At 42.7% G+C, this 20983-nt stretch overlaps 1 protein-coding gene across 1 annotated transcript in view; it reads left to right on the plus strand.

Annotated features, from left to right (window-relative positions):
* The window catches only part of LOC119914966 (NACHT, LRR and PYD domains-containing protein 12-like), a 54870-nt gene that overhangs the window by 13253 nt on the left and 20634 nt on the right, over nt 1–20983 (plus strand). Inside the window, exons 4-7 of the mRNA XM_038734511.1 lie at nt 225–277; nt 409–461; nt 608–2427; nt 20754–20927. Coding sequence (XP_038590439.1) covers nt 225–277; nt 409–461; nt 608–2427; nt 20754–20927 — 2100 coding nt within the window. The remainder of the gene's footprint in view (nt 1–224; nt 278–408; nt 462–607; nt 2428–20753; nt 20928–20983) is intronic.

A 20983-nucleotide genomic window follows, 5' to 3' on the forward strand; every position in this document is an offset into this window, starting at 1 on the left:
CTAAAATCAAAAGACAGACAGACAGGAAAAGCAGTTAATTCATTAGAGTTACTGAAAGCAGGAGAGCTGAATCATCATCTTCATTACTGACTGAAAACAGAAAAGTAACGACACTTTTACTGTTCTCTGTGACCATCTGAGCTTCTACACAGTGTCGGACACATCTGGAGATTTTTCAACAACAAGCAACAAATCATTTTAGTTCTAAAGAAATGTCTTCACAGAGAGAGGAAGAGGAGTCCTGTTCCTGTGGAGGAGCAGCCGTCCTGCTGTGCTTTGTGTCAGGACGTCCTGAAGGATCCAGTCTCTACCAGCTGTGGACACTGGTTCTGCAGACAGTGCATCACCTCATACTGGGACCAGTCTGCTTCATCAGGAGACTCCTCCTGTCCCCAGTGTGGAGGTAAGATCCAGAACCAGAGCTGGACTGCAGACAGCCAGTCAGAGCAGCTCTATACAAAGTAAGACTGTTCATCTGTCTGCTGATGTCCTGATGTCTGAAAACAGGACTTTCTGTTTAATTACAGGAACATTTGGTTTTTAATATTCTCATGAATATCATCCATCCAAAACATTTGATTTATCTGGATTCTTGCTCTCTGTTTAGTCTCAGGTTATTTGTTCTTCTCTTTCAGCAGATAGTGGTCTGCAGGAGGTTTTAGATGAACATAAGATCAGTCTGAGGAGGAGATGTGAACGTGTGACTGAAGGAAGTGATGAAACAGGAAGTGGAACCCTCCTCAACAGGATCTACACTGAGCTCTACATCACAGAGGGACAGAGTGAAGAGGTTAATACCCAGCATGAGGTGAGGCAGCTTGAGACAGCTTCCAAGAAGAAGACCCTCCATGACACTCCAATCAAGTGTCACGACATCTTTAAAGCCTTACCTGGCCAACAGAGACCCATCAGAGTGGTTCTGACCAACGGCGTTGCTGGCGTTGGAAAAACCTTCTCAGTGCAGAAGTTCACTCTGGACTGGGCAGAGGGCTCGGAAAACCAAGATGTCAGTCTGCTGGTTCTGCTCTCGTTCAGGGAGCTGAACTTGATCAAAGATGAGCAGCACAGTCTCCTCACGCTGCTCCATGTTTTCCATCCAACATTACAGAAGGTCCCAGCAGAGAAGCTCGCTGTCTGGAAACCGTTGTTCATCTTTGACGGCCTGGATGAAAGCAGACTTTCATTAAACTTCAACAACAATGAGGTTGTGTCTGATGTCACACAGAAGTCATCAGTCAACCTGCTGCTGACAAACCTCATCAAGGGGAATCTGCTTCCCTCGGCTCTTGTCTGGATAACTTCCCGACCTGCGGCAGCCAATCAGATCCCTCCTTCATGTGTTGGCAGGGTAACAGAAATACGAGGCTTCACTGACGCCCAGAAGGAGGAGTACTTCAGGAGGAGAGTCAGTGATGAAGAGCTGTCCAGCAGAATCATCTCACACATCAAGACCTCCAGGAGCCTCCACATCATGTGTCTAATCCCAGTCTTCTGCTGGATCACTGCTACAGTTCTGGAGCACATGTTGACTACAGAGCAGAGAGGAGAGCTGCCCAAGACCCTGACTGACCTGTACTCACACTTTCTGCTGGTTCAGATAAAGAGGAAGAAGCACAAGTACGATGAGGGACATGAGACGAGTCCACAGGAGCTGACGGAGGCTGACAGGAAGGTTCTTCTGAAGCTGGGGAGGCTGGCGTTTGAACAGCTGGAGAAAGGAAACATCATGTTCTACCAAGAAGACCTGGAGCAGTGTGGTCTTGATGTCACAGAGGCCTCGGTGTACTCAGGAGTTTGTACAGAGATCTTCAAAAGAGAGAGTGTGATCTTCCAGAAAACAGTCTACTGCTTTGTTCATCTGAGCGTTCAGGAGTTTCTGGCTGCAGTCTACATGTTCTACTGTTACACCAGCAGGAACTCAAAGGTACTGAAGGACTTTCTGGGTAAAAAAAAAGATGATTCAACCTTGGATTTCTTCTTGACGGGAGCAATGAAGAAATCTCTGAGGAGTAAAAATGGCCACCTGGACCTGTTTGTTCGCTTCCTTCATGGCCTCTCTCTGGAGTCCAACCAGAGACTCTTAGGAGGCCTGCTGGGTCAGACAGACAACAGTCCAGAAATCATCCAGAGAGCCATCAGCAATCTGAACAAGATGAACAATAATAAGATCTCTCCTGACAGAAGCATCAACATCTTCCACTGTCTGACGGAGATGAATGACCACTCAGTACATCAGGAGATCCAAGAGTTCCTGAAGTCAGAGAACAGATCAGAGAAGAAACTCTCAGAGATCCACTGCTCAGCTCTGGCCTACATGCTGCAGATGTCAGAGGAGGTTCTGGATGAGTTGGACCTGAAGAAGTACAACACATCAGACCAGGGACGACTGAGGCTGATTCCAGCTGTGAGGAACTGCAGAAAGGCTCGGTAAGTCCAAGGGCCTATGCCACCAAGCAAGTTTAACATTCCCAGGATATCTTTCCATTATCTGGTTTCACTGACCCTAACAATCGGTATTAGGATGAGCGGTCACACGAAGGTGGTTATGAACTCGGTAAGTCAACCTGGGGTTTCCCAATCCAGCCGTGAGCACGTACACATAAAAGAGGCGTTGTTAGCAGGAAATGACCAATTAAAGACATGAACAAGTCTACTGGCAGCAGAGCGGCACATTTTGTAAACAAAGCGCAACCTGTAATATTAAGACAAATACAGCATGGTCTAAGTAACACAGCTGCTGGACACTTGTAGGGAGACGTAGTCTATGTAGCATGGCTAAATGCTACAGAATGTAGGGTTTTGGTCTTACTGCTTGTGTTTCTTCCGCCGGGTTGATGGTAAACGGCCTCACACTGGCAGAGTCCATGCGTTCTCAGTTAGGACAACTTAAAGCTGTCGGCCAGTTGCTTTCTCTGCCAGGGAATTTCTCCGGGGTCCGTCTCTGAAAGGCTTATGGAAGAAACTTGCAGTGGGGGCCTTCCCAACCCTGTCTCGGGTCAGGTTTAAGTCATCCTTTGTGGTTGCTGGCGAGCCACGTGGCGTCGTCCGATCTCCGTGGGCTTAGCTCGACGAAAAAGCTTAAAAGGGGAACTTGGTCGTTCCTGAATTAGACCAGTGTAACTTAACGGACTGATAACTTTAACAAAACAAAAGAAAGAAAGAAAATAAAACAAATAAAGTTGCTGTTAACGAGGGAAAATTGATGTCGCGGCACTTCGCGTGTGTAGCTTCAAGCGAAACAAAGACTTCGTTGCGCTAGTGGGAATTCTTAGGGCGTTGTCTGGAGAGGCACGCCAGACGAGTGCCGAAGCGTCCAGAGAGCAGAGCAGAAGACAAGAGCACGAGGAGAAGAGAAGAGAGCAGGCGACGTCGTGTGTCACTCTTTTGTTGTCTGGGGCGTGGTTCCCCAAAGGGCAGTCCTTTGTTCCCGACCGGGAGCATTTCCGGTTTCCCGAGGGACTGCCTTTCTAAACTTTTAATATCTATAAAAGAAAAGAAAATCTGTTTTTCCACCATCAAACCTCAATGGTCAAACAGTTGTACTGTTCTAAGTTAAGCATTTGGTAACAGGAAAACAATTGTCAGATTATTGTTCATGATAAGAGTGACATTTATACATTAACGGCATTTCCGACGATGGTATGTAATACTTATTTCGTACACTTGGGGGAGCTCAGGTTACATGAGGAAAGCTTAGATTAATCCAAAACAATCTTTCCTTAGGAAATGGGGAATTTAGTTATTCAGCCTTAAATTAAAGCCGGCAATTAATAGAGTATAGATGACATTTCTTTATCATCATTACTAAAGGAATTGTGTGAGAAAGTATTGTGAACAAGCATTGGTTACACATAAGATGAAGGAGTGTCCTTAATCTTGCTGAAAATAAAAACACTGCCAAAGTAACTTCTTTAGATTCTTTTCAGCACTAATATCAACAACAGATAGCAACAACATGGTATCATAACTACTCAAATAGAGGCAAATGTAATCAAGTAACTAAAAGATTTAATTAAACAGTTAATGTTTTGAGTCTTTGGAGACTGCGGTCTTTGTTTACATAAAGTTCAGGGCCGTCCTGGATTTTGTCACTTAGGCGTGGAGGGGTATCCCTTTGATGGGGTAATGATACACAGAGCAAGGTCAGTTGCCATGGTTACAAGTGTGTGGGGGGGCAGATTTGGATTTCCTGTTCCCCTCCAAGGACAGTTCCGATAGTCTGTTCAGGGAAATGCTAATTGCTGGTTAATGTCCCTTTTGTCAGTTTAACAGTCAGGCACTGAGAGACTTATCTCGGCTGTTGTGTGTTTTACGATCAACTGCTCATGAATAGCACTTAGAGAAAGCGACCTTTCCACCCCCCATTCTGTTGGGGTCTCTGTAGCCGTCTGTTGAAAGTTGATCTCCACCTCCCTGCTCTCAGGGAGAGGGGAATAGTTTTGAGTAGTTCAAATTAATTTAATATAAATGCACACTGTGTAACAACAACATAATGAAGACATTTAATAACATGTTAGATTTAGTTCCACTTCCGGAAATACCGCTCATCTCATGTGCTCTCTGCCTGGACCCCCGCCCGGAAGGAAGCTTCGATGTACATGTAGAATCTGTACATTCTTTTTTTTTTTTTATTACTCTTTATTTTGCATTTTTCTTATTACAACACAACATACAAAAACAAAGAACAAGGGGCACCAGATATTGTATAATAACAAAATAAAGTATTACAATTAAAGTGTTAGAATTGCTCCGCTTCTTTATATGCAAGCCATTTTTCCCAATGCTTATTATATATGTGACCTTTGATACGTAGAAAGTATGTCATTTTCTCCATTGAGTGAATCTCCTCCACTATTTCTTTCCATTGCTCAATCCGAGGTGGGTCGATCTTTAGCCAAGACCGAGTGATAGCCTTTTTACATGCAATCGTTAGAATTTTAAAAAGATAAATGTCATCTTTTTGGACCACCTCACCAGGTAGTAGACCTAGCAAGAAAATCTTGGGATCTCTAGGGATGACATAACCCATTATACTCCCAGTAATTAGAAAGATACTGTCCCAGAATTGCTCTAACTTTGAGCACGTCCAAAATATATGAGAGTGATTGGCGTTCCAATGCCCACACTGCCGCCAGCATTGCTGTTGTTCACCCCTTAGTTTATTAATAATATGAGGTGTAATGAAAAATCTGACCAGATTCTTCCACCCAAATTCCCTCCATCTTTTCGAGCTAGTAGACGTTTGTTGTGTCACACACATCGAAAGCCAATCACCCTCTGACACTTCCATACACAGCTCCTTTTCCCATTTTGACTTAATATACAAGGTATTATTTCCATTTTGTTTCTGCAGAGCTTTATACAATTTAGAGACAGTTTTACTTGGTTGGAGCTTATAAGCATTAATAAAAACTTGAACAATGTCATTGCCCTCAGGAGAAATACCCACCCTTATTTCACTGTTATAGAAATGTCTCACTTGGAAATATTTGAATAGGTCCCTGTTCTCTAGATTATATTGTCTCTTGAGTTGTTCGAATGTCTTAAAGGTATTACCATCTACAAACTGGCACAGGGCCATAAGGCCTTGATCTTTCCAACTCAAGAATGAAGAATCTATTTCACCAAGTCGAAAACTCGGGTTGCAGGAGGGCCAGATCAAGAGTTTAATATCATTAGCCAATTTGTATTTATTTACAACCTCTTTCCAAATTAAAAGCGTGTCTTCAACTATACGATTCCCATCTTTGTTTGTGATAATTTTACCTCCTAGACGGGTTTGAGGTTGGCTCTGACCCTGGGTTAGTTCGATCTGTCTCCATTGAGCTTCGATTTCTGGGGAACACCAGTAGACCATATATCTCATTTGAGATGCGTAGTAGTATTCCTTCAGATTTGGAAGGGCTAGCCCGCCATGATCTTTATCAATCTGAAGTGTTCTAAATTTTATCCTTGGTCTAGCCCCTGCCCAGATAAATCGTGATATTAACCGGTCCCAAGCGTGAAAGTGTGAGTCAGAAATCCTGATAGGCAACGACATAAAAATACAAAAATCTAGGAAGCAGGTTCATCTTCACTATTTCCAATCTAGAATTGAAGTCTAGTATCAGCATTGTCCAGCGGTTCATGTCTTTTTGTATTGAGTCACTAACTTTCTCGAAATTCAAACTGAACAAATCGTCTAGATCTTGGGAGATAAACACACCTAGATACTTTTTAGCTTCCCAATTAAGTTTATAATTGTGCCGTATGGATTTACTGGGGGAGTAGTTAATGGTCAGGACTTGTGTTTTGGTAATGTTTAGGTTATAACCAGACAGCTGACCAAACTCTGTCAAAGTTCTCATAAATTTAGGGAGGCTTGCCTCTGGGTTTTGGAGGTAGGCGATAACATCATCTGCAAAAAGTCCAATTATATGTTCAGTACTTGCAATAGTAATGCCTTTAAGCTCTTCATTTTGCCTAATAGCCTGTGCCAAGGGTTCTATGAATAATGCGAAGAGCGTTGGACTGAGGCAACAGCCTGGTCGAGTAGCTCTAAACAGTTGAAATCTATCAGTTAGGTGGCCATTAATTTTTACCCTGGCCATCGGCCTGTCATACAGTGACTGAATACATCTGATAAATTGATTGTTAAAGTCAAAACGCTCGAGTACCTTGTATAAAAAGGGCCAGCTGACCCGATCAAAGGCTTTCTCCGCGTCGAGGCTGACTAAAGCCAAACTCAGTTGTTGTTTCTTGGCTTGGTCCATGACATGCAATGTTCGTCTTATACTGTCGTGAGTTTGGCGGCCTTTAATGAATCCTGTTTGGTCCTCATGAATCAAATCTATAAGATAATTCTCCATTCTCTTAGAGATTATAGAGGTAAAGATTTTATAATCGACATTCAGTATTGAGATCGGACGATATGACTCACAATATTGTATATTTTTTCCTTCCTTAGGGAGGACAGATATTACTGCCTCTCTCCATGATGGCGGTATCTCTGCTCTACTCAGAGACCAATTAAAAGACTCCAGCAGAACAGAAGCGAGTTCCTCTTTGAAAATCTTGTACCACTCATTTGAAAACCCATCGCTACCTGGGCATTTGTTAGTTTTCAGATTTCCAATAGCTGCGTCCAATTCTTTTCGAGTAATAGGGGTAGTTAATGCGCCGTTTTGTATTAATCCTAGGGAAGGCAAGTCTAAACCTCTCAAATACTGTGTAATAACGCTTTCATTTACTGGTTTTGAGGGTGTGTATAATGTTTGATAATAATTTTCAAAGATTTTATGAACTTGATTGATATCATAAGTCAAACTATCAGTTAAAGGGTCTCTAATTTTGGTAATCGAGTACTTCAATTGTTGCTTTCGGAGGCGCCTTGCTAGAATTCTTGTGGCTTTTGAACCAGATTCGTAAAAGGTCTGTTTTGAAAATCGTAATTTTTTCTCTATCTCCTCGTGTATCATATCATTTATATTATTTTTAATAACTGTTATTTGTTTGGTCAATTCTTGATCATTAGTACTTTCTTGCTGTTTTAGTTCTAAACTCCTAAGTGTCTAAGTGTCTTTTCCAACTCATCATATTTTAATCGTTTTATCTTCTTCAAATAGGCAGTTTTTGAAATGAGTCTGCCTCTCATTACTGCTTTAACTGTATCCCAAACCAGAACCGGATTTACCTGACCATTGTTATTATCTTCTATGCATTCTACTATTTCCTTCTTAATGTCATTCCTTGTGGTTTCATTGTTGAGAATGCTTATATTTAAGCGCCATAAAGTTGTTTTTGGTTGGTTAGATAAATTAATAGATAGATAAACAATATTGTGATCAGATATATCAGAAGTTCCAATTTTGCATTCCTTCACTCTAAACCTGTCAATGGTGTTCATTAAAAAGAAGTCAATCCTGGAGTGAACTTTATGTGTGAGAGAATAATGGGTAAAATCTCTCTCTTTAATGTGAAAGTCCCTCCAGACATCGAACATACCCGTCTCTCTAATTAAACTATTAAGATCTTTTGACCTGCCAGTCTTTTGTTTTTTGGAGCTGGTTGTATCCATGGTATAATTTAGAATTGTATTCCAATCTCCAGCACAAACTAGAATCCCCTCACTTACTGAGATTATTGCATCAAAAAGCAGTTTAAAAAACTTCCTGTCACTTTCCGGTGGGACGTAAACATTAGCGAACGTAACAAAAACATTATCAATTCTCCCTTTTACGATAATAAACCTGCCTTCTTTATCAACCTTTTCAGAGATTAATTCAAAGTTTAAAGAGTTGGAAATGAGAGTAGCCACCCCTCTTTTCCTACTATTTTTACACCAGCTATGAAATGTATTAGAGTACCCAAATGTTTTAAACTTATCATGTTCTTGCTTAGACATATGAGTCTCCTGTAGAAAAGCTACTTGTGTCCCATCTCTTCTCAATTTAGCTAGCACCCTTTTTCTTTTCACTGGATTACTCAGTCCATTTACATTCAAAGAAGCAATTTTTAAATCAAACGACATTGATTATAGTAACGAAAACACTTACATGGTTTAGCGGCCCCTAAAAACATTGAACAAAACACACATTGAACAAAAACAAAAAAGAACCTTAATGAACTGACTTCCAAACGGAAAGAGGATCCTTCCTCCTCCCCTGTAACCCCGTTGGCAGGTTGAGGGTTAAGTCTCTCTGGATGAGAGGGCCCGAAAAAGACAGTAGATGTGTCTGAAAACACGTCCATCTTATTAGTCCAACGTAGTCGATAAAGAGTGGCCTCTCCCACGTAGTAGATAATCAGGACCTGGCCTAAAAAAAAACAATAGCAAAAAAAACATTGCGTTGTAGCATGATGCCCTGCACCTTATTAATCCGACTGATCCCTCTGGAATTCTTGCAATTTAGCCTTCGCTCTGAGCGCCACAGCGGGTCCGCTGCTGCGCGCCGGCTGCCAGCCCAATAGCTCCCGAAGACGAGACTCCGCGCTGGGCCCTCCGTCGTCTGTAACCGGCTCCTCCACTTGAAATCCGCGTCTCTTCAGCTCCTTATAGACTTCCCGAGCGCTGGAGTATGTGCGCACGCCAGACTCCCAGTGGATCCTCATGTTAGTGAACGGCGTTTGGAAACGTATGCCTTTGTCCTTGAGTATTTTTTTAATTGCGTTGTATTCTTTGCGCCTCTTAACAATCTCGGGTGCGTAGTCATGGTCGAAGTGTATAAATGCGGTGCCCACCTGTATCTTGCCTTTTTTCCACACTTCCCTCAAGATCATTTCTTTCGTAGAAAACTCCAGAAAATTAACAATTACAGCCCTCGGTGAAGCTCCGGGCGGGGGTTTACTTGCAAGAGCCCGATGTGCGCGTTGTATTTTAAGGTTAAAGTCCTCCGGTAGTTGTAGCTGGCTCTGCAAAAGCTTCTCAATGAACTGCGTTACAGAGACCCCCTCCTGACCTTCTGGTATCCCAAAGACACGTATGTTATTTCTTCTGGATCGTGATTCTAAGTCAAGCACTTTGATCTGAAGTTTCCTCTGCTGTTCGAGGCAGGTGCACAGCGCCTCAGTCGCCTCCTCTGCCCAGCTCTCCACCTGGTTCACGCGGGCCTCCGCTTCATCCATGCGCTGTGATAGGCCTTGTACATCGGTTGCAATAATATCCAGTTTACCGTTGATTTCTTGTCCCAATTGGCCGATATCCAGTTTGAGCTTTGCATTGTCTCCTTGCAAATCGGATTTTAACTCCCCTATTGCCTTAAGTACCTCAGCGGTGTCCATACTTTTCCCGGGGCTCCCCGTTCCCGCGCCAGCCGTGTCGTCGCTAGCTTGGTCCGGTTGGGTATTAGCTTTTGCGGCTGGGGCACTTTTATTATGAGCTTTGGGCATTTTTATCGATTTATTTGTGGCCTAGTATGCTTCTTCTCCCTCTTATGAATTATTTTGTTATAAATAACAAACAGAATTGCGAGTTCGAATGGGATTTTCGAGGTTAGAGTGGGAGAGAGGTTTCAATGCGACCGACTACTCCATGAGCACACCCGGAAGTCAGAATCTGTACATTCTTGATTAAAAGCCATGTGAAATCTCTTTTCTCTTTCGTCTCCTCAATTCGTGTGTTTCCAAAACGTCTCTGGTGAATCTCGCGGACATGACTTGCAATCATCGGAATGCACAGATTTGATTGGCTGAGCAGCGTCACATGAGATGATTACAGCACATGCGATTGGTCTCTGAGTTTCCTGGGCCGCTAAACCAGTATAGTAAATGCAAGAAAAGCTGCATGGGTTAAAATACAAACACTCCGTCACAAGGTAGTAAGTCTCAATAATAAATTGGCTGTAGGTCGGCGGTCCGGAGAAGACAGTGGCTGGGTCCGCCTATTAGTGACCTCTGTTTTAAAGCCACTGAATAAGTTGTCGTTGTGACTCACTTTCTTCACTTCCCCTCACTTCAAAAATGAGATTAATTTATTTAACACACTCAAAAATGTTCCAAACATTGTTCTAAATTAGCTTCATAAAGCAACAAAATGTGCTCAAATAGAAGTTGAAAGTAAGTAGATTTAGAATAAAATCTACAATAAGAAGTAGTCTAGCTTACAGGGCTTTCAGTCAGTCTCTGTAGGATGATATCGCTATACAAAAGCTTCTCCGTATCACCGCAGCAAACATAAAGGCAGCCTATAAACCAGTCTGTAGGATCTCCTACAGATGTTGATGTCATTTCCCAAGAGAGCTGATTGGTCAGTAGGCGGTGTTTTTATAGAGTTGATCTCCTATCTGGAAATTAACCTGCTCCAGTGCAGGTTAGCCATTCAGCAAAAGTTACCATGGCGATCTACCCCGGTAAGAAGTAACCCACTGTCGTGGTACTGAAAACCCCAGGGTTAACCTCGAAGTTATCTCGATAAGCTCAAATCCTGCTTCGTGGTACAGGCCCTGATGTGATTATCAGCACTGTAAAGCAATGTAAAGCTGAAGCATCAGTATTAAAAAGATACACACTTTACACACACACACAATTTGAAAGAGTTCTACATGTGTTAAACTACAAATGTCTACCAGAGATGGGGACTCGAGTTAGAGACTCGGACTGGAGTGCGACTTAAGTCCTGCTTCCTGCTTTCTTACAGTGCAGACGCTTTGCTGCTTGCTCTTGACTCTCCTTGCATTCTTTTGCTTAAACTCTCTTTTTTCCCCCCTACTAGAAATCAGCAGCTCTTGGATACTTTTAAATCTATGACACCACTTTACGGTGGACCCAAAACAGTGGACAAGAGCATGCTAACACACGGCTAATTAGCACCAACAAGCCTACCAAGAAGCAGGTGGCCTGTGTACTGGGTAATAAATCTAAAAGTGGGAGTCCTCCCTGGAACGCTCTTGGAAAGCCTAAGAGTAAATAATTTCCTTGGGAAATGGGAGGATGAGTAACAGGCAGAACCCAGCGCCCTGAGATTTGTGATGCAACTGGCTGGCCTGCATTATCATCCAGGCAGAGCGCCTCATTAACCCCTGCTCTTGGTAGGACACAGCCGTGGACAGCTGCGAAAGGGAGAATTAGCAACAAACCTCAACCAAAAAGTGTCAAAGCTGAACGCAGGTGGCGGAAAACAAATCTCCAGGTTCGTTATGACATCCATAAAGAGATTCTTCACATTTATAATTTAGAGCTGAGAAATTCAAGGCGGTCCTTCTTCTCTGACATCATCACCAAAAACATTAATAATGCACGTGCCCTGTTTGCTGCTGTCGACAGGCTAACCAACCCTCCTGTGTCTGTAGCCTCTGAACTTCTATCCACCAGGGCCTGCAATGAATTTGCTTCCTTCTTCACAGACAAAATTCAAACAATTAGACAAGCAATCAGTGCCTCCATATCAGTTACAGGATATGTCTTGTCCCTGTGTCCACTTAAAAACAATTCATATAGCACGAGATAATTTGATTCTATTAACCATAAAAACCTGGAGGACATAATACAACATCTGAAATCATCCTCACACTGCCTTGATATTCTGCCAACAGGTTTTTTAAAAAATGTGTCTAAATGCATGGTCTCAGATCTACTACAAATTGTCAACATGTCTCTCCTCTCAGGTTTCTTCCCACAGGCCCTGAAAACCTATCTTGTCATTAAGCTACTCTTAAAAAATAGCAATCTAGACAGTTCACTAATGAGCAATTATAGGCCCATATCAAATCGAAAAGGCTGTTTTTCAACAGCTTAGTGCTTTCTTGGCACTAAATAACTGTTTTGATGTCTTCCAGTCAGGTTTTCGACCACACCGCAGCACTGAGACGGCTCTTGTTAAGGTCTTCAATGACATCCATTTAAACACTGACAGTGGCAGAATTTCACTCTTAGTATTATTGGATCTCAGTGCTGCAATGACACAGTCGACCACAACATATTACTAGACAGACTTGAAAACTGGGTTGGACTTTCTGGCACAGTACTAAACTGGTTTGAATCCTACTTAAAGGACAGGGACTACTTTGTGTTTATAGGTAATCACACCTCTGAGCTGACAAAAACGACATGTGGAGTTCCCCAAGGCTCCATTCTGGGACCTCTTTTGTTTAACATTTACATGCTTCCACTGGCTCAGATTATGAAAAACGACATAATATGTTACCATAATTATGCAGATGACACAGATTTACATAACCATTTCACCAGGGGACTATGATCCCATACACGCGCTGAGTAACTGTATTGAGCAGGTCAACGATTGGATGTGCCAGAATTTTCTTCAATTCAACAAAGATAAAACTGAAGTTATTGTCTCTGGAGCCAGGGAGGAACGATCGAAAGTCAGTGCTCGACTTCAATCAGTAATGTTAAGAACCACAAATCAAGCCAGAAATCTTGGTGTAGTCATGGACTCAGACCTGAATTTGAGGAGCCATATTAAGACAATTACAGTCTACTATCAACTGAAGAATATATCAATGATTAAAGGACTTATGTCTCAGCAGGACCTGGAAGAACTTATCCATGCATTTATCTTCAGTCGACTCGACTACTGTAACAGTGTCCTAACAGGGCTCCCTAAGAAATCCATCAGACAGCTGCAGCTGATTCAGAACGCTGCTGCTCGAGTCCTCACTAAGACCAAAAAGTGGATCACATCACTCCAGTTCTGAGGTCTTTACATTGGCTTCCTGTATGTCAAAGAATTGATTTCAAAATCCTCCTGTTAGTTTATAAAGCACTAAATGGTTTAGGGCCAAAATAAATTTCTGATCTTCTGCTTCTTTACGAACCATCCAGACCTCTCAGGTCGTCTGGGGCAGGTCTGCTTTCTGTCCCCAGAGTCAAAACTAAACAAGGAGAAGCAGCGTTCAGTTATAATGCTCCGTATATTTGGAACAAACTCCCAGATAACTGCAGGTCTGCTGAAACAGTCTTTTTAGACTGAAGACTTTTCTTTTTACCATTGCTTTTAATTAAATATTTAAGATTTTTCTTTTTATTATAACTGTCCTGTTTCTTTTTTTTGTTTTTAGCTTTTTAACTTTTATTATATTTTATGTTGCTTTTAAACTTTTTTATATTTCCCTGTTGCTTTTATGTTTTATGTAAAGCACTTTGAATTACCTTGTTGTTGAAATGTGCTATACAAATAAACTTGCCTTGCCTTAAGTCGCACACACAGTGACTTCAGACTCGACTTCAGACTCGTCCTCATTAGACTTCAGACTCGACTCGGAGTCGAGGTGTGGGACTCGTGAACAATGTTTATTTTTAGGAAACGTCTGATGAGCTTGCCGTTATTTCCCTCCCTCCGTTACCTATAACCTGCCTACGTAACACGAAGCATCTGCTGCGAATCTGAATGAGCGTTTGTTTACTTGCCAAACTTGTGGTGGTCGATAAACGTAATTATTTACGTTCCGCTGGCTGCCATCCCCTTAATTATTGCCGTTGGCTAGAAAGAGGTTACAGGTTTATTGTTGATCATGTAACCTTACAGTTTTATTTAGTTATAACATTACACTGGTTTGAGAGTCTGGTGGTGTGTTGACTTACAGTAGTTTATAAGCTGTCATTAACTGCATTGCACAGGTTGTGCTCTGTAAGTTAAAAACAGGTTACAGCTTTATTGTTGGCCATGTAACTTTACAGTTTTATTTCGTTAACTTTACACTAGGTTTGAAAATCAACAGGGTTTATTGACTTATAGTACTTTATAAGCTCTCATTAATTGTTGACACATTGTACATTAGGCTACATGGTTGTGCTCTGTAAGTTAAAAACAGGTTACAGTATTATTGTTGATTATGCAAGTCAGTTTTATTTAGTTAACGCTACACTTGGTTTAAGAATCTGGGGAGTGTTTTGACTTACAGTATTTAATAAGCTGTCAATAATTGCATTGCATATTACATGGTTGTGCTCTGTAAATGAAAAACAGGTTACAGTTACAGGATTCCTTATAGCTATGCAGTTTTATTAGCAACCTGGATTGAACGCAGCAGGTGATACAGCATTCGTAATAGCCACAAGAGACTTGAGACTTGACTTGGACTCTAGCTCAAAGACTTGTGAGCATCTCTGATGTCTACAAACATCATGCCTGTGTTTATATCCATCAAGTTAGTGACACAAGTATCTTCAAGTATCATCATCTGTCTTTCTTTGGATGATGGAAGCTTGATCCAGCAGGAAAACTTGAGGATTAAAGGAGACCTATTGTGCTTTCTCCCATTTTATGACTTATCTACAATGTTATAATGGTGGATGTTCATGTTAAACATGGCCAAAGCTTCAAAAAAATGAGGTTAAAGTATTTAAAGGAAATCCCAGGGCTCTGTTCTACTAATACGGAGCCAGACAGAGCTGGTGTTCCATATGGACATGTGCTCCCATTGCAACGGCTCAGTCTGCCTGTTCTGCCCAGCAACAACAACAGCCTGGTAACATGCTTCAGGTCTTGGCCAATCAGAAGACAGTGGGCTTTGAGAGGGGGGGCCTTAAAGAGACAGGAGCATCTACAGCTTGTTTCACACAGAGGCTGAAATGAAGCCCTACATGAAGAGTCAGTATAATAATAATAAATAAAATATTTTTTTGAACTTTGAATCATGCAAAGCTGCCATGCAGGAGCCACAGAACAACAATATAGATCTGGAAAAGCAGTTTAATAGGTCTTCTTTAAGAGTTTGTGCTGTAAATGTTTTGAGGACTGTCTTTGCTGTTTATATGAGTAATTTGGTTTGTAAAACAAAATGGTAATTCTGCTGCAGCAGTTTCACAACAGTAGGTGGCGCTGTGAGACTAGTTTACCCTGGGCCGCATATCGGTACAATACTCCAGAAAAAAGGCAGAGTGACAGCGGCTATAGACAGACAGGGAGAACAGACAGAGCTGGAAACTCAGTTAAACTCCCACTGCAATGTTATAATAATAGTTATATCAGCTCCAGGTTGAACTAATCCATGCTCGTTACATGATAACGTTATATTTACTGCATGTAGCCGACGTGCTACAGCAGGGGTGTCAAACTCATATTCACCAAGGGCCACATAAGTATTACTGTTAGCCTCAAAGTGCCAGTTGCAACTGTACTAAGACTGTATAAACGTAGTTACTCCTTTAACATGTTGTTAAATAACTGTCTCTTGATTTGTTTATGTATTCAAGTTAAGGACATTTATCAGATATAAAAGTATAGCCTTAGTAAGAAAATGTCTCTGTGGTCTTATAAATAAATGAATTTAGCAGATTTAAAAACCCTCATTACTCCATCAATCAAAGTTCAAACTTGTCAAGTAAGTAACAAAGCAAAACAAATATCATCAAACATAAGCTTTTACAGTAACCTTTCACTTTTTCACAGTCCAGAGGTGCAGAAACATGGTAAAACAAATAATTGTGAGCTGCTAATAACATGAGGGACAGATTTGGCATTTGATAAAACAAATAGTCCAAATGCACACAGCCGAGGGCATGCAGAGGGCATACATCCAAATAATGAGAGAGTTTGATTACCTGGAAAAATGCAGACGTATAGGCTGCTGTAGCCAGGGACGTGCACAGGAATTTTGAAGGGCAGTTGCTCTGACCTGAAAAAAGGCACTAAACACAGTATCCAAAATGTATTAACAATATAAATGTCACCAAAATACATATGAGAAAAAGAGTTCCTTATATTATTGTTTATTGTTTTTTTAATCATTATTATTTTTTATTTGAAAATAAATAATCTAGATTGAATTGACAGATGGGGAAAACTCGCTTCTAATAAAATATTAAATAAAAAAACGCTTAGATTTCGGAAAAAAATACAATCCTTTTTTAACCTTTTGGCTTCCCGTACATTCAGTTGCGCTTCTAGCTCGTATTCACTTCTGTTGGTACGTATCACGTATGGTAACTGGGCAAAACTACGCATGATTTGTTGTAGTATGATTGCATAAAGGAAGGAAACAGGAATTCCGGTAGGGAACAGAATCGACTGACGTGCAGGCAGCGCTGCAGCAGTGCAGCCACTTAAACAGAGTTTGCCCTTCCCCTACTGACTTTCACTTTCGGTGCCCGAATGGAAGTGAATGAGGCTTTGCGATCGCGATTATTTTTTTATTTTATTTATTTTTCTCGGAAGGGCGAGTCGGAAGGGCAACTTGAGTCAGGAAAGGCAAACGGGCAGTTGCCCGGGCAACCAGAGCAACCCCCCTGTGCACGTCCCTGGCTGTAGCCTAAGCCTAGTTCATGCTACACGATTTTTAGCCCGATTTGCCGCTCGGCGCCAGTCGTTACGTGTGAACTACTCAACAGCGCATCAAAGCGGCTCCCTGACACATTTCTGACACATCACAGACATCTGCCAGATATCTACCATGCCAAATATCCAATGGATATCCATGCCAATGAGAGCAGGCAGCTGGTGGAGTAGCAGCTACTTTTTCACCGCAAAACACATTTTACTCCCTTGCAGCGCTCTCTGTAGCTCAGATGATCCCTGCTACCTGTGTGTGCTAATACATTCTTTAAATCATATTCTTTGTCTTTATAATTGCTGGCTTTATAATAACAAAGCTGTTTTGTCTGTAGGTTCGCGTCATTTCCAAGTTTCACATTTCATGTGTGTTTTCTTGACAAAACGTGGTTTGGAGACCAGCGTCGGGTGACAGAGTCGTTGTCTGCTCGTGAAGTCTGTGATCTCCTGCATCAATTTTTCTTATCTTGGACATTTAGGGATTGTTGTTGTTGTTGTAGTAGTATACATTTCTCATCTCCGCTTGTCGGAAAACTACCGTAGTGGGTGTGGAAACATTGCAATCTAGTGGCAGGATGCCGTCACAAAATCGACATGCATTGTGGGAGGTGTAGTTTATGGCAGAATAGACTTTTATTATAGGACAATCATGAATCTTTAAAGCTTTCGTGGGCCACATAAATTGACGTGGCAGGCCGGATTCGGCCCGCAGGCCTTGAGTTTGACACGTGAGCTACAGTGTTAGCTCGCCTGCTGCTTTTCAGTAACTATCTTTACTATCTGTGTATCTTTCACCGGAGGCTCAGCAATATAAACACAGCTAAATGTACTGGAAGATAACAAAACGGTAAGTGAGCTGGACTGAATATTAACAACATTGTTGTGAGACTTTATAACAGTTAGACCGCAGTAAGTAACTTTACTGTAGTATTAGTGGATGGCTCTTCCACTGTGGTGTTGTCACCGTTTTGTTGCAGTATTGTATATTATGTGGGTTACTTTAGTTACAGCGACTGAGAGGTACAGAAGCTGTGTACCTGAGTATCGGTAAAACCACAATAAATCTAAATTGATCTCGTTTGGTCAGACAGACTTCATCACATAAACCTTTATTATTGTTTCTTTCCTTACATGGAGTTTATGTTGGAGAAAATGTTTTATGGTGTTAGTGAACTGCATGTCGTTAGCTACGGTGTTGTCGCTGTAGTCAGAGAGGCTCGGGAGCACGCACAGGGCTGCCCTCGACCTGGTTTCCTCACTGTGTGTGGAGCAGACAAACCTGGACTCCCTTGTTATTGTTCTCGGTGACTTTAACAGGGGAAATCTCAGCCAAGACCTCCCCAAATACAGACAGTTTATAAAGTGTCCAACCAGAGAGGGGAACACTTTGGATTATTGCTACACCACAGTTAGCAGTACCTATCACGCCGTCCCACACGCTCCACTAGGTCACTCTGATCACGTGATGGTCCATCTGATTCCCGCTTACAGGCAAACACTAAAGCTCTGTAAACCTGTAGTGAGGACATCAAAGAAGTGGACTAGTGAAGCTGTTGAGGACCTCCAGGCATGTTTGGACCGCACTGACTGGGATGTTTTCAAGAATGCAACCAACAACCTGGATGAGTTTACAGAGGCTGTAACGTCCTACATCAGCTTCTGTGAGGACACATACCAATATGCACGAGGGTGAGTTATAAAAATAAAAAACCCTGGATCACAGCTAAGCTTAGACAGCTGAGGTTGGCAAAGGAGGAGGCATTTAGGAGTGGTGACAGGTCCGGGTGCAGGGCGTTAAAGTACAGGTTTAGCAGGGAGGTTTGAGAAGCTAAACGACTGTACGCAGAGAGACTAAAGAATGAGTTCTCTGCAAACGATGCCACTTCTGTCTGGAGGGGGTTCAGACAGATCACAAACTATAAACCCAAAGTCCCCCACTCCATAAACGATTCTCGCCTGGCAAATGAGCTGAACCAGTTCTACTGCCCCTTTGAGAGTCAATCGGACACCATCCCCCGTGACTCCTCCGCTCAGCTTCAGCCTTGGTCCACCGCTTCTTCCCCTCCCTCCTCAGAGCTGGCCAGCTCCACCCCCTCCCCTCCTCTCTCCATCACAGAGAGGGAAGTCAGCGGTCTTTTCAGGAGGTAGAAACCCTGCAAAGCAGCTGGGCCGGACTCTGTCTCCGAATCCACCCTGAAGCACTGTGCTGATCAGCTGTCTCCGGTGTTCACAGACATTTTTAACACCTCACTGGAGACATGCCATGTGCCAGCTTGCTTCAAAGCCTCCACCATCATCCCTGTCCCCAAGAAACCAAGGACCACTGGACTAAACGACTACAGACCCGTCGCCCTGGCCTCTGTGGTTATGAAGTCCTTTGAACGCCTTGTGTTGTCCCACCTAAAATCCATTACAGACCCTCTCCTGGACCACCTGCAGTTCGCCTACAGAGCCAACAGGTCTGTAGATGATGCAGTAAACATGGCCCTTCACTACATCCTCCAGCACCTGGACTCCCCAGGAACCTCCGCCAGGATCCTGTTTGTGGATTTCAGCTCTGCTTTTAACACCATCATCCCGGCCCTGCTGCAGGACAAGCTCTCCCAGCTGAACATGCCAGACTCCACCTGCAGGTGGATCACTGACTTCCTGACGGACAGGAAGCAGCACGTGAAGCTGGGAAAACATGTCTCTGATTCCAGAACTATCAGCACAGGTTCCCCTCAAGGTTGCGTTCTCTCCCCTCTGCTCTATTTCTTGTATACCAACAGCTGCACCTCCAGTCACCAGTCTGTCAAGCTCCTGAAGTTTGCGGACGACACCACCCTCATTGGGCTCATCTCAGGTGGGGATGAGTCCACCTACAGGTGGGAGATCGACCATCTGGTGACCTGGTGCAGCCAGAACAGTCTGGAGCTCAACGCTCAGAAGACAGTGGAGATGGTCGTGGACTTCAGGAAGAGCCCAGCCCCACCCTCCCCCATCATCCTGTGTGACTCCCCAGTCACTACTATGGACTCCTTCCGCACCATCATCTCCCAGGACCTCAAGTGGATGCTGAACATCACCTCCATCATCAAAAAGGCCCAGCAGAGGGTGTACTTCCTGCAGCAGCTGAAGAAGTTCAGCCTGCCAAAACAATGATGGTGCACTTCTACACCGCCATCATTGAGTCCATCCTCACCTCCTCCACCACCATCTGGTACGCTGCTGCCACCGCCAGGGACAAGGGAAGGCTGCAGCGTATCATTCGCTCTGCGGAGAAGGTGATTGGCTGCATTCTTCCTTCTCTTCAGGACATGTACACCTCGAGGACTCTGAGGCGAGCAGGAAAGATTGCAGCTGACCCCTCCCACCCCGGACACAAACTGTTTCAGAGTCTCCCCTCTGGCAGGAGGCTGTGGTCCATCAGGACCAAAACTTCTTGCCACAAAAACAGTTTCTTCCCGTCTGCAACTAGCCTCATTAACAAGGCCCGGGTCCCCTACTGACACTCCACCCTTACAAATGATACAAATGTCTCTGCACATGTAAATATTGTTTCATCTTGAGTCAGGCACAGACCTGGCACGTCGCACATATTTGTTGTTGATTGTTGATCTTTGTTGTTATTTTTATGTTGTCAGTTTATATATTTATATGTACACAGTGTTCTCTTCCGTTGCGTTACTTCTGCACAGCACAGACCCAGAATAATGCTCATTTATATATCTGTAACGTTGTTCTTCCATTCCATATTTATTATTTCTACATTTATTTATGTTGACTATGTTTGTCTACGTGTAGCACCTTATTACCACAGCAAATTATGGGTATGTGTAAAACACCACTTGGCAATAAAGCTCCGTCTGATTCTGATTTACAGCAGAATAATGGCTGATGCAAGCAATAGAGAAAACAGAAGTGAGTTTTGAGCCCATTGGCAATAAGTAAATGAAAATTAGATTCATTAATAAGTAATTTCATTGACAAACTTACATATAGCCCCTTTAATGTGCTTTGTGATGCAAAATGTTTTTATAATAAAGTGTCGGATTTAATTTTACAGACTATATAAGTGTGGATTCTCAGAAATTCACTGTGAAGTTGTGGCCTCAGCTCTGAAGTCCAACCCCTCCTATCTGAGAGAGCTGCACCTGAGTGACAACAAGCTGCAGGATTCAGCAGTGAAGCTGCTGTCTGCTGGACTGGACAGTCCACACTGTAGACTGGAGACTCTGAGGTCAGTTCATGTATTCTGCTCTTGTCCAGTTAAGTTTTAAATTTCCTTCAGTTCTC

The sequence above is a fragment of the Micropterus salmoides genome, unplaced genomic scaffold, assembly GCF_014851395.1.
Source record: "Micropterus salmoides isolate LMB-PRFRI ecotype aquatic unplaced genomic scaffold, ASM1485139v1 Ms_hic_scaffold_20, whole genome shotgun sequence".
NCBI classification, from domain to species: domain Eukaryota; kingdom Metazoa; phylum Chordata; class Actinopteri; order Centrarchiformes; family Centrarchidae; genus Micropterus; species Micropterus salmoides.